Below are 18,096 nucleotides of genomic sequence, written 5' to 3' on the forward strand. Positions count from 1 at the left end.
AAATAACACATATAAAGTGTAACAAACAATATCTAAATAATAAATCATCTGTGTAATTAACACAAATGAAGTTCAATGTTATAGGTTAAAAAAAAATAAAACAAAATATCACCTAAAAATCATGCAATAACTGAACATTCAATATCATCATTGGTGATTGTGACGGGAGTCACTTTGGGCAGGGGGCTGGTGGAACCCAGAATCCCTTGGAGAGGTTGGGAAACCCTTGCTTCAGCTCCCCATGCACCTCCTATGTCTAAGTAAGCCTGTGTCTATTAGGAGCACAGGGTGAATAAGAAAATAATGGACATTTAGAATGTGACTTGGATTACTTAAAATGGAACAGCAATATTTATCCACAATATCTCCCAGGAAATATACAAAGACTATTCCTGGTTTGTTTGAATCTGAACTATACACGTTAATTGAAAGAGCTGGTCACCTTGGCCTCTGGAGCCAGAGAGTCTGCTACTGGGGACTCCTGTAATAGTCTATTGCCTACTAGGCTGAGGAGGGGGAGATGAGATCACTGTTTGTATTGTTAATTGTAATTAGGTCTTCTGCTACTGTTTGAAGGTTTTCTGTGTTTATGCTTATGATAATGTGTATTGTCTGCAGTTAGCTTGAAGTCGTCAAGGCTGGTCTGCAATGTGACATCTGAGTCATCCGGTTGGATGGGATTAGCCATGGCTCAGCCCTACCTCATTAGCTAAACCATTGTGTGATGTTTTGGGTAAATATTTGGGTTACTGTGTGTATGTGGGGACTGACATACTTTTCAATTGTATAAAAAGGCTGTATACTTGTCCAATAAATCATTCCATATTCAAGCTGTGTAACTGAGCTAGTCTCGCCTGTTTTTTAGTTACAATATGTGGCTGTAATATCTGATATCTGAGGGTCCAGACTGGAGGAAGCGGTACTGACGGATGCACTCAAGCGGCGTGTGACGGGGTCATGTGACAGTGATAATACAAACAAATAAATACTGCATAATAATGTGCAAAATCTTGAATTAAAGATATATGCAAAGTACTTTCAATGATGAACAAAAAATGTCCATAAAGTGCAAAAATGTAGACAAGGTTGACCGATGAGCTCCACCACCAAATACCAACACTTAGCAAACACCTTTTACCAGATATCGTAGATCACACATTATAATGGTCATGAAAGCATGTGTTAACCCCGGCATCTGTTATATGCGGTGGCTGCTCAACAGTAACTCCAAATAAATCAAGGATAAAGAAAATGAACAAGCATAGTGAAGCCCGCGAGTACCGGCTTAGAGCGCGATGTCGTGGGTATGGGCCAATCCAAAAACAAATCCCAAATTCTGATGACATCACGCACGCTAAGCCAGCTCCCTGTTTCACAAGCCGACAGCCTGCTGGGACTTGATTCGTTCTGCTTGTATACAAGCGATTTGAGGTACTTCTTATACATTTTAAATAAAGGGATTTAAATGTAAACAGGCTTCACTATGCTTGTTTATTTTCTTTATCTTTGATATATTTGGAGCTACTGTTGAGCAGCCACTGCATATTGCAGATGCCGGGTTTACACATGCTTTCATGACCATTATAATGTGTGGTCCACGCTATCTGGTGAGAGGCGTCTGCTAAGTGTTGGTGTTTGGTGTTGGGGCTCGTCGGTTAACCTTGTCAACATTTTTGCACTTTATGGACATTTTTTGTTCACCATTGAAAATACTTTGCCTAAATTTAATTCAAGATTTTGCACATTGATATATTTATTTGATTGTATTTTCACCAATAATGATATTGAATGTTCAGTTATTGCATGATTTTTGCACCTTCATTTGTGTTAATTACACAGAGGATTTATTATGTGGATATTATTTGTTACACTTTGTATATTTGGATTTTTATCGCTGCTTCTCATTTGAATCCTATTGTTTACAGCTGGTATCATAGTTGTTAGAGTGGCTGCTTCTCTTTACTATTATCTATGACCTAGCACAGATTTTCTTTTGATTTTCAAATAACATATATAAATGGAGAAGGTACTTACCTGCTTCATAAGGTATGCATCAACATATCCAGAGATAGCATTTGTATCAAACTCCTTTTTCTGATATTTAATGCGTTTTGAAATAAACTCACAAATATCCTTTGTGTTTTGCTCGAGTTTATTATGTATGCCAAAAAAAGCCGAGATGCGAGGAAAGTAGTTATATATCTGGGGAAGCAAATCAGCAATACTTAGAATATCTGGCTTTATGCTCACTTGCGTTTTGTTCACACTTATGCCAAAGTACATCCAGCCTACCTCTATGTTCTAATTGGAGAGTATATATGTATACTGTATATATATATATATATATATATATATATATATATATATATATATATATATTTATATATATATATATTATAACCTGAACTGCAGAGTCATTTCTGCATTATATAAGGAATCCACAGGACTGTTCTTAAAAAATATTTATTAACTTTAACCACCTTAATACTTGGCACTTTCACCCCTTCCTTCCCAGACCAATTTTCATCTTTTAGTGCTCTCACACTTTGAATGGCAATTATGCTACACTGTACCCAAATTCAATTTTTATCATTTTTTTTCACACAAATAGAGCTGTTTTTTGGTGGTATTTATTCACCGCTGGGTTTTTTATTTTTTTGCGATATAAGTGAAAAAAGTGAAAATTTTGAAAAAAAACAATATTTTCTACTTTCTGTTTTAAAATAAATCCAATAAAATCTAATTTCATCATAAATTTTTGCCAGAATGTATTCTGCTACATGTCTTTGGTAAAAAAAATCCTGATAAGTGTATTATAATCGGTTTGTGTTAAAGTTATAGTGTCTACAAGCTATGCCACGTATCACTGAAAATGGATCAATCCTGATGTACTGACTGCCTCATTTCTTGAGGCCCTTAAATGTCAGGACAGTACAAATACTCCCCCAAATGACCCCTTTTTGTAAAGTTGACAGTCCAAGATATTTAGTAAGGGGCATGATGGGTTTTTTAAAGTTGCATTTTTTTGCCCATAATTGTTTGGAAAATTAAGATTTTTTTTTTCCCACAAAATTGTCAAGTTAATTTATTTCTCACACATGGCATAGGTAAACTTGCAATTACACAAAATATATTCTGCTACTCCTCCTGAGTATGGCGATACCGCATGTGTGAGACTTTTCCACAGCCTGGCCACATAGAGAGGCCCAACATGCAGGGAACACCATCAGGTGTTCTAGAAGCATAAGTTTCACATTTAGTTTCCTGACTACCTATCACCCTAATGTATATTATATGAGGCATAATGAGTCTTTTGAACATGTCATTTCCACAAGTTTTTGGAAAATGTGGAAAAAAATGAAAACGTATTTTTCTTTACACAAAGTTGTCAATTTATAAGATATTTCTAATACATAGCATGTACATTCCAAGAATTACACCCTAAAATATATTCTGCTACTCCTCCTGAGCATGGCGATGCCACATGTGTGAGACTTTGCCACAGCCTGGCCACATAAAGAGGCCCAACATTCAAGTAGCACCGTCAGGCATTCTAAAGGCATAAATTACACATTTCATGTCCTGACTACCTATCACATTTGTGAAGGCCCTGGACCACCAGGACAATGGAAACACCAACAAACACCCTAATGTATATTCTATGAGGCATAATGAGCCTTTTTAACATGTCATTTTTTTTCCACACGTTTTTGGAAAATGTGGGAAAGAAAATGAAAACTTATTTTTTACACAAAGTTGTCAATTTTTTAAATATTTATAAGACATAGCATGTACATACCAAGAATGACACTGTAAAATACATTCTGCTACTCAGTGTATGAGTATGGAGATACCACATGTGTGAGACTTTTCCACAGCCTGGCCACATACATAGGCCCAACATGCAAGTAGCACCTTCAGGCCCCATACACACGATCAGAAATTCTGCCAGCAAAAGTCGGCTGTGAGCTTTCGGTCAGAAATTCTGACCGTGTGTATGCTCCATCAGACTTTTGCTGGCAGAATTCCAGCCAGCAAAAGATTGAGAGCAGGTTCTCTATTTTTTGGTCGGAAAAAGTTCCTATCCGAAAATGCGTTCGTCTGTATGCAATTTAGGCGTGCAAAAAATCACGCATGCGCGGATACAATTTGACGCATGCTCGGAAGCATTGAACTTCATTTTCTCGGCTCGTTGTAGTGTTGTACGTCACCGCATTGACGGTCGAAAGTTCAGAGAACTTTTGTGTGACCATGTGTATACAAGGCAAGCTTAAGTGGAATTCCATCGGAAAAACCATCCAAATTTTTTTTGACGGAATTTCTGATCGTGTGTATGGGGCATAACACATACCAAGAATTACACCCCAAAATACATCCTGCTGAGCAAAGGGTAATAAAAATAATTACCTGTGGTTTCAGCAGGCAGGAATACTGTCCCAGCACAGGCAAAGCATTGGTCCAGACAGCCAAAGGAATTGTCCAGGAAATTGTCCAGGCAGCAGGCAGAGATATGCCAAAATATTGGTCCTGGTAGTAGGCAAGAACATGGTCCATAAACAGGCAGTTCAGGTGGCAGGCAAAGGCATGGCCAGTTCAAGTGGCAGGCAGAGGCATGGCCATTTCAGGTGGCAGGCAGAGATATGGCCAGTTTAGGTGGCAGCAGGCAGCACTAGAAGGCTTAGAGCCTCGGTCAGGTAAGACCTGAGGACAAGGGTAAAGGCTTCTTTCCATCAAAATCTCTTCAAAGCCTCCGAGTCATCAGATCCGAATCAGAAAAAATAAATACCCGGAGAAAAAAGTTTTCTTCACTCTGAATATTTATTCTGGCGCCCTTCACATAAGTGAGACCCCTGTGTTGTTGTAAAAGTCCAGGGCTTACTACGCATACACCAATGGCACGTTGCCGCAAGAGGAAATTGCCAACTGAGCATGCACCAAAGACGCCTCAGTGTGCCAACCCGCACCTGTGCAGAAGACCTGATGGAAAAAGGCAGGAAAATGCCCAGGAGGCGCACAGGAAGTGACCTCAACCTGATGTAAAAAGGCGGGAAAATGCCCAGTAGGCGCACGGGAAGTGACCTCAAACTTCTCTATATATAAGCCCAGCCCAGACACTGTCAAATTGCTGTTTTATCTTCAGTCCCCCCTTGTTCCTCTGCTAGTGTGTGAGCTGTCTGAATTTGTTGTGACCTGGAAACCTATTTGACTACTCTTGATTACTGCTTGCCATTGACCTCGGATTTGTACCTTGACCATTCTACTTCTTTGCCCCTTTTTGTACTCAGCTGCCAGATTGGAACTGACCCCGGCTTGGATCATGACCATTCTTCTTCTGATTAACCCATTTATACTTCTTTGCCAAACTGGACTTGACCTCAGCTCAGATGTCGGACTAAGGCTACACCCCTGGAACCTGTGCCACTCAGTGTCCACCAAGTCTCTGTCTCCATCTCCAGAGGCTTCAAGGACCCGAGGTGGAAGCAGGGCAAACGATCACTTCAGGAAGCAGGCAAAAAGCATGGTCATTTACCAGGCTGAGGTCAATTCACGTGGAAGGCAGAAACGTGGTTGGCAGAGGCATAGTAGATAAACAGTCCGGGTCATACACAGAAATAGCGGAAAGTGGAAAAATATCTTCACTTCACAGTCAATAAACAGTCTGGGTCATACACAGAAATAGCAGCTAGTGGAAACTGGAAAAATATCTTCACTTCACATATACTTCACTAATAGTGAAGTGTGATAGATCCAATAGCACTCTCCAATACAGAGGCCTGGCTGGGAGGGACGTTGGGGACAGTAGTATCGGGTGTCATGGCGAATCCCTTTGCTTGAACATACATGACATTTTTTGGGGGTTTGCGGCCTGTTTGGGAAAGAGGGAGGATATCGGGGAAGTGCTTTTTGTGAAGTCTGGCTGATATATCAGAGTAAATTTGTTCAGGGCATGGCCATGCGGATAAAGAAGGGCTGTAATAACGTCCTCTTGAAATTTTAGATTTAGGTTTTAGGTTAGGGATCTTTGTACGCACTTGGAAATAACATTCAAATTGAACAGGGCTAGTTGAATCAAATAAATGGCAAATTTTTTATACCTAAACAGTGATATGCTGGTAGCCAAGTAGGGCTGCATCAGCTGTTCATTCATATACTGTACACATTTTGGCTTCTGGATGTGAGACCTCATCTTGTCTGAAGTTCCACCAGGCTGTCCTTTCCCTCATAAATGTTGAAATCATAAGTATAACCCGTGGCCCTGTCTCATGCCTTGTAAAATTTAACCCTATATTTTGCCTGTTTACTAGGGAGGTATTGCTTGAAGCCAAGTCTTCCAGTGAATTGAACTAGGGATTCATCCACACAAATATTTATATCAGGGGTAAACATTTGCTTGAAGCTAGAGCAAAAAAAAAATGATTAGGGGCCAAATTTTGAATAATTTATTATAATCAGCATGATTTTGAGGGAAGCACTGGGCATTATTATTGAAATGTAATAATCTCATTATTATTTTGTTACGGGCTTTGGGCATCAAAGAAGAGTAGACTAGCATATGATGGATAGGTTGGGTAGACCAGTAGCCATGGAGTTCATTTTGTTTTGTCAGTCCCATGTTCAGGGTTAGTTCAAGGAAAATTTAAAATTCTTCCACGGTGAGGGGTTTCCAAACACCAGGCGGGCATAGGAAGAATGAGGATTGCTGGCAATATGTTGCCTGGCGTACAGATTACGCTGCTCCACAATGTAATTCAGCAGATCATCCGTGAAAAACAAATGGAAATAATAATTTGGGGTTACATTTTCTGTTTGTATCTAAGGGCCTGGCTGCGCTGTAAAAGGGGGAATTACAGGTTCTGCCAAAGTAGCAGGCAACCATGTGGGATATAATAATACATCTGGGAGGCTAGTATGGGCCCTGCCTTGTTGTGGATGGGAAGTCCCGTTACTAGCGTCTGGGAATGTTGCTCTGCTTGTGCTTGCCACTGCACAAGGACTTGCAGAACTGCTGGTGGATGCCTGCCCATTATCTTGGAGTGCTGTGCTGCTGGTGGATGCCACAGGATTTAGAGCCCTTGCACACTGGGGCGGGGGGCGGCGTCGGCGGTAAAACGCCACTATTATTAGCGGCGTTTTACCGTCGGTATGCGGCCGCTAGCGGGGCGGTTTTATCCCCCGCTAGCGGCCGAGAAAGGGTTAAATACCACCGCAAAGCGCCTCTGCAGAGGCGCTTTGCCGGCGGTATAGCCGCGCCGTCCCATTGATTTCAATGGGCAGGAGCGGTAAGGGAGCGGTATACACACCGCTCCTTCACCGCTCCGAAGATGCTGCTGGCAGGACTTTTTTTACCGTCCTGCCAGCGCATCACTCCAGTGTGCAAGCCCTCGGGGCTTGCACACTGGATACACAGCAGCGGCACTTTTGGGGCGGTTTGCAGGCGCTATTATTAGCGCAATAGCGCCTGCAAACCGCCCCAGTGTGCAAGGGCTCTAATTGCGCTGCTGATGGATGCCTCAGGATTTTTTGCACCGCTGGTGGATGCCTGCGCCTCCTCAAATCCCCTGAGCCTCCTTGTTAGGATTCTGTCCTCCTCAGTTTCCTTTTTTAGAGCCACTGCTTTCCACTGGCACATACTCCCTATCCGAGTCTGACAGAGAGAGTTCCCCCGTTACTCTTGTGCGACATACTCTGGAGTATATGGAAAGCCTCCTCACTGCTGAATAATCTTTTAGCCATGTTGACAGATCACTGGGACAGATATGTCAGATGTGTGACAGATGTTGATTACTGTGTGATCACTGGGAGAGATGTGGCAGATGTTCACTGAGACAGATGTGGCAGATGTTCACTGAGACAGATGTGGCAGGTTCACTGAGACAGATGTGGCAGATGTTCACTGAGACAGATATGGCAGATGTTCACTGGGACAGATGTGGCAGATGATCTGGGACAGACTTGGCAGATGATCTTGGGACAGATGTGGCAGATGATCATGGACAGATGTGCACCGATGATAATGGCCAGGTGTGGCAGATGATCATGGACAGATGTGTGCCAGATGTGGCGGATGATCACGGACATATGTGCACCAGATGTGGCAGATGATCACAGACAGATGTGCGCCATATGTGCGCAGATGATCACAGACAGATGTGGCAGATGATCACAGACAGATGTGTGCAGATGATCATGGACAGATGTGGCAGGTGATCACTGGGGCAGATGTGGCAGATGATCACGGACAGATGTACACCACATGATCACTGGGACAGATGTGCGCAGATGTTCACTGGGACAGATGATTTTACTAGGACAGATGTGTGACAGGTGTTTTTCACTGTGTGGGGACACTGTGACAGGACACTGACAGGACACTGTTTGGGGACACTAGCTGGGTGATCAGTGTTTAAAAATCTGTAAAAAATGGTTTAAAACTCACTGATCCCCGGCTGACAGCAAAGATCGTCTCTCCTTCTCCTCACTGATAGGCTGTGTGTGAGGAGAAGCAGAGCCAATCTTGGTTACAATGGCTCTGTTTACATTACATGATGGCTGTGATTGGACACAGCCATCATGTGATCAGGAGGGCCAATTACAGAGCACTCCTGCCAAGCATTGTTGCACTGTGTCCGGGAAACACAGGCACACTGGGATCGCGTGGCCGTGTGGCGCTGTATCTTCTGAGGGACGTTCAGCAACATCCACTCAGAAGGACAAAATGCCCACCCGGCCGTTTATATGCATTGCTCTGTCCCTGCTAATGAGATTCACTCCCTCAATGGGGTTGATTTTATAAAGGAAAATAGGCTGTTCACTTTGCAAGGGAGTTTTCCACTGAGCTTAGTGAATGCGGTGAAATTTCACTTTGTAACGAATACTCAATCACATGCAAGGAAAATTTTTTTAAAAATTCTTGCACATGATTGGATGATGAAAGTCAGCAGAGCTTCACCTCATTCATTAAGCTCCGGGGAAATTCCCTTGCAAAGTGCAACTTCACTTTCAAAGTGAACAATCTATTTGCCTTTAGTAAATCAACCCCAGTGTGTGGTGGAGAAAGTGGTGGTGTTTGTCTCTATGTGAGAAAAGATCTCAAAGCGAGTGTGAAAGAGGACCTAGTTGATGGAGAGTGTGATGAGGCTGAAGCATTATGGATGGGATTGCATATGGGTGTACGTACTACAAAAGTGCACTTTCACACTGAGGCGCAGTGGCATCGGCGGTAAAGTGCTGCTAGTTTACCATCGTTTTAGCGGCGCTTTACAGCTGCTAGCGGGGTGCTTTTAACCCTCGCTAGCAGCAGAATAAAGGGTTAAAGGCGCCGCTGCCCTGGTGCTTTGCAGGTGCTTTGGCAGCGCTGCCTACTGATTTAAATGGTATACACCGCTCCTAAAGCGCCTCAAAGATGCTGCTTGCAAGACTTTTTTTAACGTCCCGCAAGCGCACCGATCCAGTGTGAGAGACCTCGGGCTCTCACACTGAAGTGACAGGAGAGGCGCTTTACAGGCGCTATAGTGCCTCTAAAAAGTGCCTCAATGTGAAAGTAGCCTTACAGTTTGTTATAGGCCATCCAGTGTTAATGAGGAGGTAGAGACTGGGATGGTGATAATAATGGGGGATTTTACCTACCCGGAAATTGACTGGAATAATGGCACTGCTGGAACAGTTAAAGGGCAAAAATTTATAAACCTATTACAAGACAATTTTATGGTCCAGTTCATAGAGGCCCCAACTAGGAATGATGCTCTGCTGGACCTGGTAATCTCAAACCATGCAGAGCTTTTTACTATGTTCATATAAAAAAACATCTGGGTAACAGTGACCACAACACAATTTAGTTGAATATTAGCTGTAAGCAACAGACACATACGGAAAGATAAAAAAAAAAAAAACACTGCTCTCCAAGACTTAGACTGGGAGGGAATATTGGCAACAATGAACACAGAGCAGAAATGAGAATTCTTCAAAAAGACTGTATGCAAACTCACTGCAAAGTATATTCCCATGGGCAATAAGTTTAAAAGGCTAAAAATAAAACCTATGTGGCTCCTGGCCAAAGTTAACTACTTGCCGACCACCCCATAGCAGTTTTACTGCTACAGAGTGGCAGCTATGCACTGGATCACGTATATATACACGTGATCCCGCGCTTCCGGGTACAGCCGAAGCTGATCGACGGGTACCAGGGACCCGATGTTCGCCGACACCAGCCGATGTAAACAAGGCAGATTGCTGTTCTGACAGGGAGGAAGTGATGGAATTTGCAAAGCAGGGAATAAATTCCATCTCTTCCCCTAGTAAAAGCACTTCACACAATGTGATGTGCAGATGTTAACCCCTTCCCAGCCAGTGTCATTAGTACAGTGACAGTGCATTTTTTCAGCACTGAGCACTGTATTAGTGTCACTGGTTCCCAAAAAGTGTCAGTTAGTGTCAGAATGTCTTCTGCAATATCGCAATCCCGCTATAAGTTGCTAATTGCCGCCATTACTAGTAATAAATAAATAAAAATATCACATAGTTTGTAGACGCTATAACTTTTGCACAAACCAATCAATATACGCCTATTGGCATTTTTTTTACCGAAAATATGTAGCAGAATACATATTAGCCTAAATTGATGAAGAAATTAGATTTTTAAAAAAAATTTTATTGGATATGTTTTATGGCACAAAGTAAAAAATATAGTTTTTTTCAACATTGTCGGTCTTTTTTTTGTTTATATTAATATAAAAATAAAAACCACAGAGGTGATCCAATACCACCAAAAGAAAGCTATATTTGTGGTAAAAAATAGGACATAAAATTTATTTGGGTACAGTGTCCCATGGCCGCACAATTGTCAGTTAAAATAATGCAGTGCAGCATTGCAAAAAATGGTCAAAAGGGGGGTTAAATCTTCCTGAGCTCAGGTGGTTAAAGTAGTTCTAAATAATAATAAAAGAGCTTTAAAAAAATATAAAAATGAAGGAACACTATCATCGTTTAAATGTTACAAAGAATATAACAGAATACGTAAAAAGGAAATCAAGGCTGCAAAATTCAAAATGAACAACAGACTGCAAAAGATAGTAGGACAAACCCCCAAAAATTCTTCAAATATAACAGTAGTAAAAAGGTCAGATCTGAGCATGTAGGCCCTTTACAAAACAACACAGAGTGGGTGACCGGGGACAAAGAAAAGACAAATTTTTTAAATACCTTCTTCAGCTCACAGACCATAATGGGAATTATATTGACACTCCCAAATGATCCACAATGGCTCAAAATTGATATGGTCCAGAAATCTTTAGACAAGATAAAAGTGAATAAAGCACCTGGACCAGATGGCATTCACCCATGGATCCCTAAAAGAATTGAGATCTGTCATTTCAAAGCCATTGTTTCTAATTTTTAGGGACTCTTTAACCGGTTCCCGACTGGCTCCTGTAGATATACGTCGGCAGAATGGCACGGCTGCGCAAAGTAACTTACCCGTACGTTACTTTGAATTTGCCGCTGTGTGCGCACCTGCCGCGATCTCCGTGAGTCGGGTCGCGGATCCTGCGGACTCGATCGCCACGGGCATACCCGCGATCGCCTCACGGAGAGGACGAACGGGGAGATGCCGTTGTAAACAGCATCTCCCCGTTCTGCCTAGTGACAGTGTTATTCGATCTCTGCTCCCTGTCATCAGAGCAGAGATCAGTGATGTCACACATACTGCCCATCCCCCTGACAGTTAGAATCACTCCCCTAGGACATACTTAACCCCTCCCCGCCCCCTAGTGGTTAACCCCTTCACTGCCAGTGTCATTTACACAGGAATCAGTGCATTTTTATAGCACTGATTGCTGTATAAATGACAATGGTCCCAAAAATGTGTCAAAAATGTCCGATGTGTCCGCCATAATGTCGCAGTCACAATAAAAATCGCTGATTGCCGCCAAAACTAGTAAAAAAAAATTATTAACAAAAATGCCATAAAGCTATCCCCTATTTTGTAAACGCTATAACTTTTGCAAAAACTAATCAATAAATGCTTATTGCAATTTTTTTTTTTACCAAAAATATGTAGAAGAATACGTATCGGCCTAAACTGAGGAAAAAAAATGTTTTTTAATATATTTTTGGGGGATATTTATTATAGCAAAAAAGTAAAAAATAATGCGTTTTTTTCAAAATTGTCGCTTTTATTTTGTTTATAGCGCAAAAATTAAAAATCGCAGAGGTGATCAAATACCACCAAAAGAAAGCTCTATTTGTGGGGAAAAAAAGGACGTCAATTTTGTTTTGGAGCCATGTCGAACAACCGCGCAATTGTCAGTTAAAGCGACGCAGTGCCAAATCGCAAAATGTGCTCTGGTCAGGAAGGGGGTAAATCCTTCCGGGGCTGAAGTGGTTAATGACTGGAATAGTAGCACTGGATTTACATAAGAACAATGTGGTGCCTATATTAAAAAAAGGGATCAAAGTCTTTACTGAGTAACTATTGACCTGTTAGTTTATATTCTATAGTGGGGAAGATACTGGAGAGTTTATTAAAAGACTACATAGATGAATTCTTGGTGGAAAAAAAATATTTTAAGCAATAGAAGAGGTACGTAAAAGTTTAGACAAAGGGGTTGCTTTGGACATAGTATACTTGGATTTTGCAAAAGCGTTTGACACAGTTCCCCACACACAGCTAATGTGTAAAATAATTTCTACAGGCTTGTTTAGAAATGGATAGAAAACTGGCTAAAAGACAGAATTCAGAAAGTAGTGGTTAATGATACATACCCTGAATGGTCTAGGGTTGTTAGTGGTGTACCCCAAGGTTCAGTGTTGGGACCCTTGACTTTTAATATATGTATAAATGATATAGGGTCTGGGATTAAAAGTACCATTTCAGTCTTTGCAGATGACACCAAGCTATGCAGTGGAATAACATCCTTACAGGATGTCTCCAACTTACAAGCCGACCTTAATGCACAGTTTATTTTGGGCAACTATGTGGCAAGTGAGGTTTAATGTTGATAAATGTAAAGTTATGCACTTGGGGGCTAAGAATATGCATGCATCATACATACTAGAGGGAGTAACTGGGGGAATCAATGGTGGAGAAGGATCTGGGTGTTCTTGTAGATCATAAGCTTAATAATGGCATGTAATGCCAAGCTGCAGTTTCCAAAGCAACAAAATACTTTATTGTATTAAGAGAGGTATGGACTCCAGAGAGAGAGAGATCATTTTGCCCTTGTACAAATCATCAGCAAGACCTCATATAGAATAGGCAGTTCAGTTTTGGGCTCCAGTTCACAAAAAAGGATATTGTGGAACTGGAGAACGTGCAGAGAAGAGCAACCCAACTGATAAGAGACATGGAGGAGCTCAGCTATTCTCATGGTTATGCAGTAATGTTTGTCTGTCAGCTTACCTCTCCTCCATGTGTTCACCTTTAGGGGCCAGCCACTCTCACCTGGCTGCTTAAATAATCTCTCCTCAAAGCATGGCTCCACCCCAGCCCGTATCAGGGAACTCTATATTAACCTGTGCACTGCAAGCCAGCCCTGCTGATCAACTATTGTGATTTGGCTTCCGTGTGCTCATTGCTCTGTGCCCTACGTCTGATACTGTTTACTGATCTTGGCTTGTTCCTGACTGTTCCTGCTTGCTTGTGACCCTGACCTTTTGGCGTGTTCTCTGTCTATTCTTGTCTGCTATTCACCCTGACGTTTGGCTTATCTCCTTCCTATCCCTTGTTGTCCTGGACTACTGCTTCCTCTCTGTCCTCCTGTAGCCTACTGTGAGCGTGATCTGGGAGACCCTGGGGGCCCCCGACCTGGAGCCAGTTGCAGCACAGTCCATCCTCACCACTAGAGGCTCTGGTGAACACCTGCTGGCTCTTAGACTCCGCGCCCTGGGGAATCTTATGCTCTAGCTCCCAGTGGGATCTGTGTTGTTGCTTTAGTGGACCTGCCTTCCTGAACCACCCAGAGTTCCATCCGCAGCAGTCAGCCGTAGGGTCCACTACCTTGTGGTTCACTCCTAACCCCAACGGGGTGCATCTGTCACTTGGACTCAGGTGACCTGACAGCTATGATGCAAGATTAGAGGAACTGAATTTATTCTCTCTTGAGAAAAGGAGATTAAGGATAGATATGACCAATATGTATAAATACATAAGTGGTCCATATAGTGAACTTGGTGTTGAGTCATTCACTTTAAGGTCATCACAAAGGACAAGGGGACACTCTTTACGTCTAGAGGAAAAGAGATTTAACCCCAAATATGGAAGGATTTCTTCATACTAAGAGCTGTGAAAATGTGGAATAGACTTCCTCAGGAGCTGGTTCCATCCAGCTCAGTAGATTACTTTAAAAAAGCCCTGGATTCTTTCCTAAATGTACATAATATAAATGAGTACTAACATAGGTAAAGTTGATCCAGGGAATTTACTCCCCTGCTGAAGCAAATTGGATCATGCTTTGCTGGGTTTTTTGCCCTTTCTTTGGATCAACTGTGGGTATAGGATTGTGTATATAGGAATGTATAATTTTTATTCCCTTTTATTGGTTGAATTAGATGGACTCATGGTTTTTTTCAACCAGACTATGTAACTATAGTATGTAACTCTATGTGCTGGTTACCACTGTCTCTGGAATGGAAGTGAGTGAAATTCCAAAATTTTCAGTTGTTACAAGAACAGTAATGGGGGGGGGGGGGTCTTCCAATGGGAACACTTCTTCTGGTTGGTGTTCCCCTACTCTGGAAAGATTTGCTTTTACTTCTGTTGTTTCTACATGACAGGAAGTGAGGGTAAATCTCCTAATAGAAAAAGGTGGCAAAAAAGCCTGAGTAGGGGTTTAGCCATGCACTATGCATTCAAAATGAAAAAGAATGCACCTTTTGGCTTTCAATATATCTAAAAATAATGACACAGGCATTTTGAGATAGAAAAAAACACTTTCAATTAAAAATACACTCATTTTTGTAACATTACCCTGTACACACAATAGGATTTTCCGACAACAAAATCCATGTTTTTTTTCCGACGGATGTTGGCTCAAACTTGTCTTGCATACACACGGTCACACAAAGTTGGTCGGAAATTTCGAACGTCAAAACGAGCCGAGAAAAATGTCCAATAGCCAGTGCTGCTCTTCTGCTTGATTCTGAGCTTGCGTGGCACTTTGTGCGTCAGAATTGTTTACACACGATCGGAATTTCTGACAACGGATTTTGTTGTCAGAAAATTTGAGAACCAGCTCTCAAATTTTGTGTGACGAAAATTCCTTTAGAAAATGTGTGATGGCGCCCACACACAGTCAGAAATTTCCGACAACAAGGTCCTATCACACATTTTCCTTAGGAAAATCCTATTGTGTGTATGGGGCATAACACAATTGGCATCCAATCATATCTTAGCATGGTCACACTGAAGAAAACTGTTAACTCTCAGTTCGGTACTACAGGTTCCTGCACATCATTGCTCTTTACACCTTAAAGACCAATAAAAAATAAAAGTAATGCTTACCATAATCTTGGGTGTGCCTACCAGCTTGGCATTTTCACCAAAAATTTCAATTAGTTTTTTAAACACTGGGTCATCATATTCAAACCTTTTCCCAAAAATTATAGAGCAGATCACATTAGACACTGCGCTGTTCATTATGATGTTTGTGTCAAATGGCTTCCCTAGACATTGCACAATAAATGAAAGGTAAAGAAAAGCAGGGATACATTTTAAGTCATAAAAGCAATATTTTTACTAAACTATTGGTTTGTCTTATTTTGGATTAGATAATATGTCAGCAAGGAAAATTCTAAGTGTTAACACTACTGCCCCATACACACGATCGGATTTTCTGACAACAAATGTTGGATGTGAGCTTGTTGGCGGGACCGTGTATGCTACATCGAACATTTGTTGTCGGACTTTCCACCAACAAATGTTGGCTAGCAGGTTATCAAATTTTCCGCCAACAAATTTTTGTTGACGGACTTTCCGATCGCATGTACACAAGTCCGTCGCACAAAAGTCCACGCATGCTCAGAAGCAGAAGCGGCCGGTCTTGTAAACTAGCGTTTGTAATGGAGGATTAACATTCGTGACGTGCCAAATTGGGAAATCTCCAAATGCAGCGCAAACCAATTCAATGTATTTAATCTAAATTTAAGTCTGATTTAATCTAAATTGGCATCCGTTTCCATATGTGATACGGGTGAGTTTATTTGGTTTCTCTTTGTCTTTTCCCTTTCCCCTTTCCATTCCCATCAATTTACGTTTACCACACTAATTAAATCGGTATCCGTAATAATAATATGGGATCCCTTAGTTAAGATGGCGTTCCTATATCTTCCGCCCTTACTCGGCGGAGCGCAAGGTGATTTCCGGCCTTTGTCGATTTCGAGGCTTGGTTATATCTGTTTGCTACATATGAGCGACACGTCAGTGCGTCGCCCGTGCCCCAGACGACGTCAGAAGTGTGACGAAACGTACGTCGGGCGTGCTGACGTGCTGACGTGCCGTATCCACCGTCTGTAGGACGGGTGTTCGTGCTAGCCGGCCGGCTTTCCATGCTGTTTTTTACTCTACACACTGTAAGTGTATTTTTAATGTCTTTTAAATAAATATCCATCCAGGATTACGCTATGTTGCTCTTCCTTCTTTTTGGGGCATTGTTTGTGAGAACAACTCTAGGTTATGGGCATAGCCCTCTCTGCATCCTGGTCTCTTTTGTGGAGGATAGTGAGCCATCCACGGTCTGAGGAAGTGTCTAAACGGTGTTCCCATCTCACTAAAGGCCCCGACCGGGTTAAGGTCACAAGCTTTTTAAGCTTGCCATTTGGTAAGCGCCCATTTTATTCGTAACACTGTGGTGTGGTGAAGGTCCATCCAGCCCCATCTGTTTTTGCCTATAAGGGACTCAGTTGTCCGGTTTATCCATTGCACCTTTGAAGATTTTCTTCCATTTATTGGACTTTATTTTGTCACTTGATTGTTTATGAGCTTTATTTATCACTATTCACTACTTGAGATTCTACCTACATTATTTAAATCATAGCGCTGCTTCTTTTTGTTTATTTACTGTATAATGTGTGTATCTCACATATAAGCGGCTGCTCTTTTTTCAATTGCCTGTCAATTATTTATTTGCTTGATTGTTTTTTTGTATAGATCATATAGCGCGGTGGTTTCCTCCTTTAAATGTTGGCTAGCAGGTTATCAAATTTTCCGCCAACAAATTTTTGTTGACGGACTTTCCGATCGCATGTACACAAGTCCGTCGCACAAAAGTCCACGCATGCTCAGAAGCAGAAGCGGCCGGTCTTGTAAACTAGCGTTTGTAATGGAGGATTAACATTCGTGACGTGCCAAATTGGGAAATCTCCAAATGCAGCGCAAATTCTTTTCTTTTTTAATGGGATAATAATGAAGCTGCTGTGCTGGTGATACTGATGGAGTTATTGCAAACGAATTTTCAAAGGCTTTTTTTTTCAAGTGATATCAAGAATAATAATAATAATAGCGCTAAATGAAAAACACAAAAAGAAAAGCGCGAATCAACACTCACCAAACTTCTACTAACACGAAATTAGCAGAAGGAGCCCAAAGAGCTGAAAAACCACATAGTACGTCTAGTACATCACTACGTTCGTAATTGTTGGCCAACATTTGTGTGACCGTGTGTATGCAAGACAATTTGGAGCCAACAACCTTCAAACAAAATTCCACGGTTTTGTGTCGGAAAGTCCGATCAGGTGTACGGGACATTAGAACTGAATAGACAACAGTCATATTGAAATTTGTTTTTAAAAAAAAGGAAGTTCCAAAGTGAACAACTGACTCTAATGGGAGCCTTAAAGGTAACAAGTGCATTTGTCCATGTTGAGACTTTGAAGCACAAGACCCACCTTCTTGCTTTCTAAAGCAATCAGATATTTTGCATTTATTTACATCCCTTCCTAAAACTGAACATCAAACTTACATTCAGTCTTCAGTCACAGCTGTACAGGCTCATCTCCTGCACTGCAATTACTAGGTCTGATTCCACAGAAAACTGTGAACTTCTCACATAGTGCATTGGAAACTGCAGTAAGTTAGATAGATGGAGGACCTCAAGCATAATCAAG

At 41.6% G+C, this 18,096-nt stretch overlaps 1 protein-coding gene across 2 annotated transcripts in view; it reads right to left on the minus strand.

The window, feature by feature from the left end:
• Positions 1-18,096, minus strand: part of LOC141148936 (cytochrome P450 2K1-like) — a 54,332-nt gene that overhangs the window by 26,070 nt on the left and 10,166 nt on the right. For both annotated transcript variants that reach the window (XM_073636834.1, XM_073636833.1), the window contains 2 exons: positions 15,497-15,657; positions 2,035-2,202 (listed from right to left, as the gene is read on the minus strand). In XM_073636834.1, coding sequence (XP_073492935.1) covers positions 2,035-2,202; positions 15,497-15,657 — 329 coding nt within the window. The remainder of the gene's footprint in view (positions 1-2,034; positions 2,203-15,496; positions 15,658-18,096) is intronic.

The sequence above is a fragment of the Aquarana catesbeiana genome, linkage group LG06, assembly GCF_042186555.1.
Source record: "Aquarana catesbeiana isolate 2022-GZ linkage group LG06, ASM4218655v1, whole genome shotgun sequence".
NCBI lineage: Eukaryota > Metazoa > Chordata > Amphibia > Anura > Ranidae > Aquarana > Aquarana catesbeiana.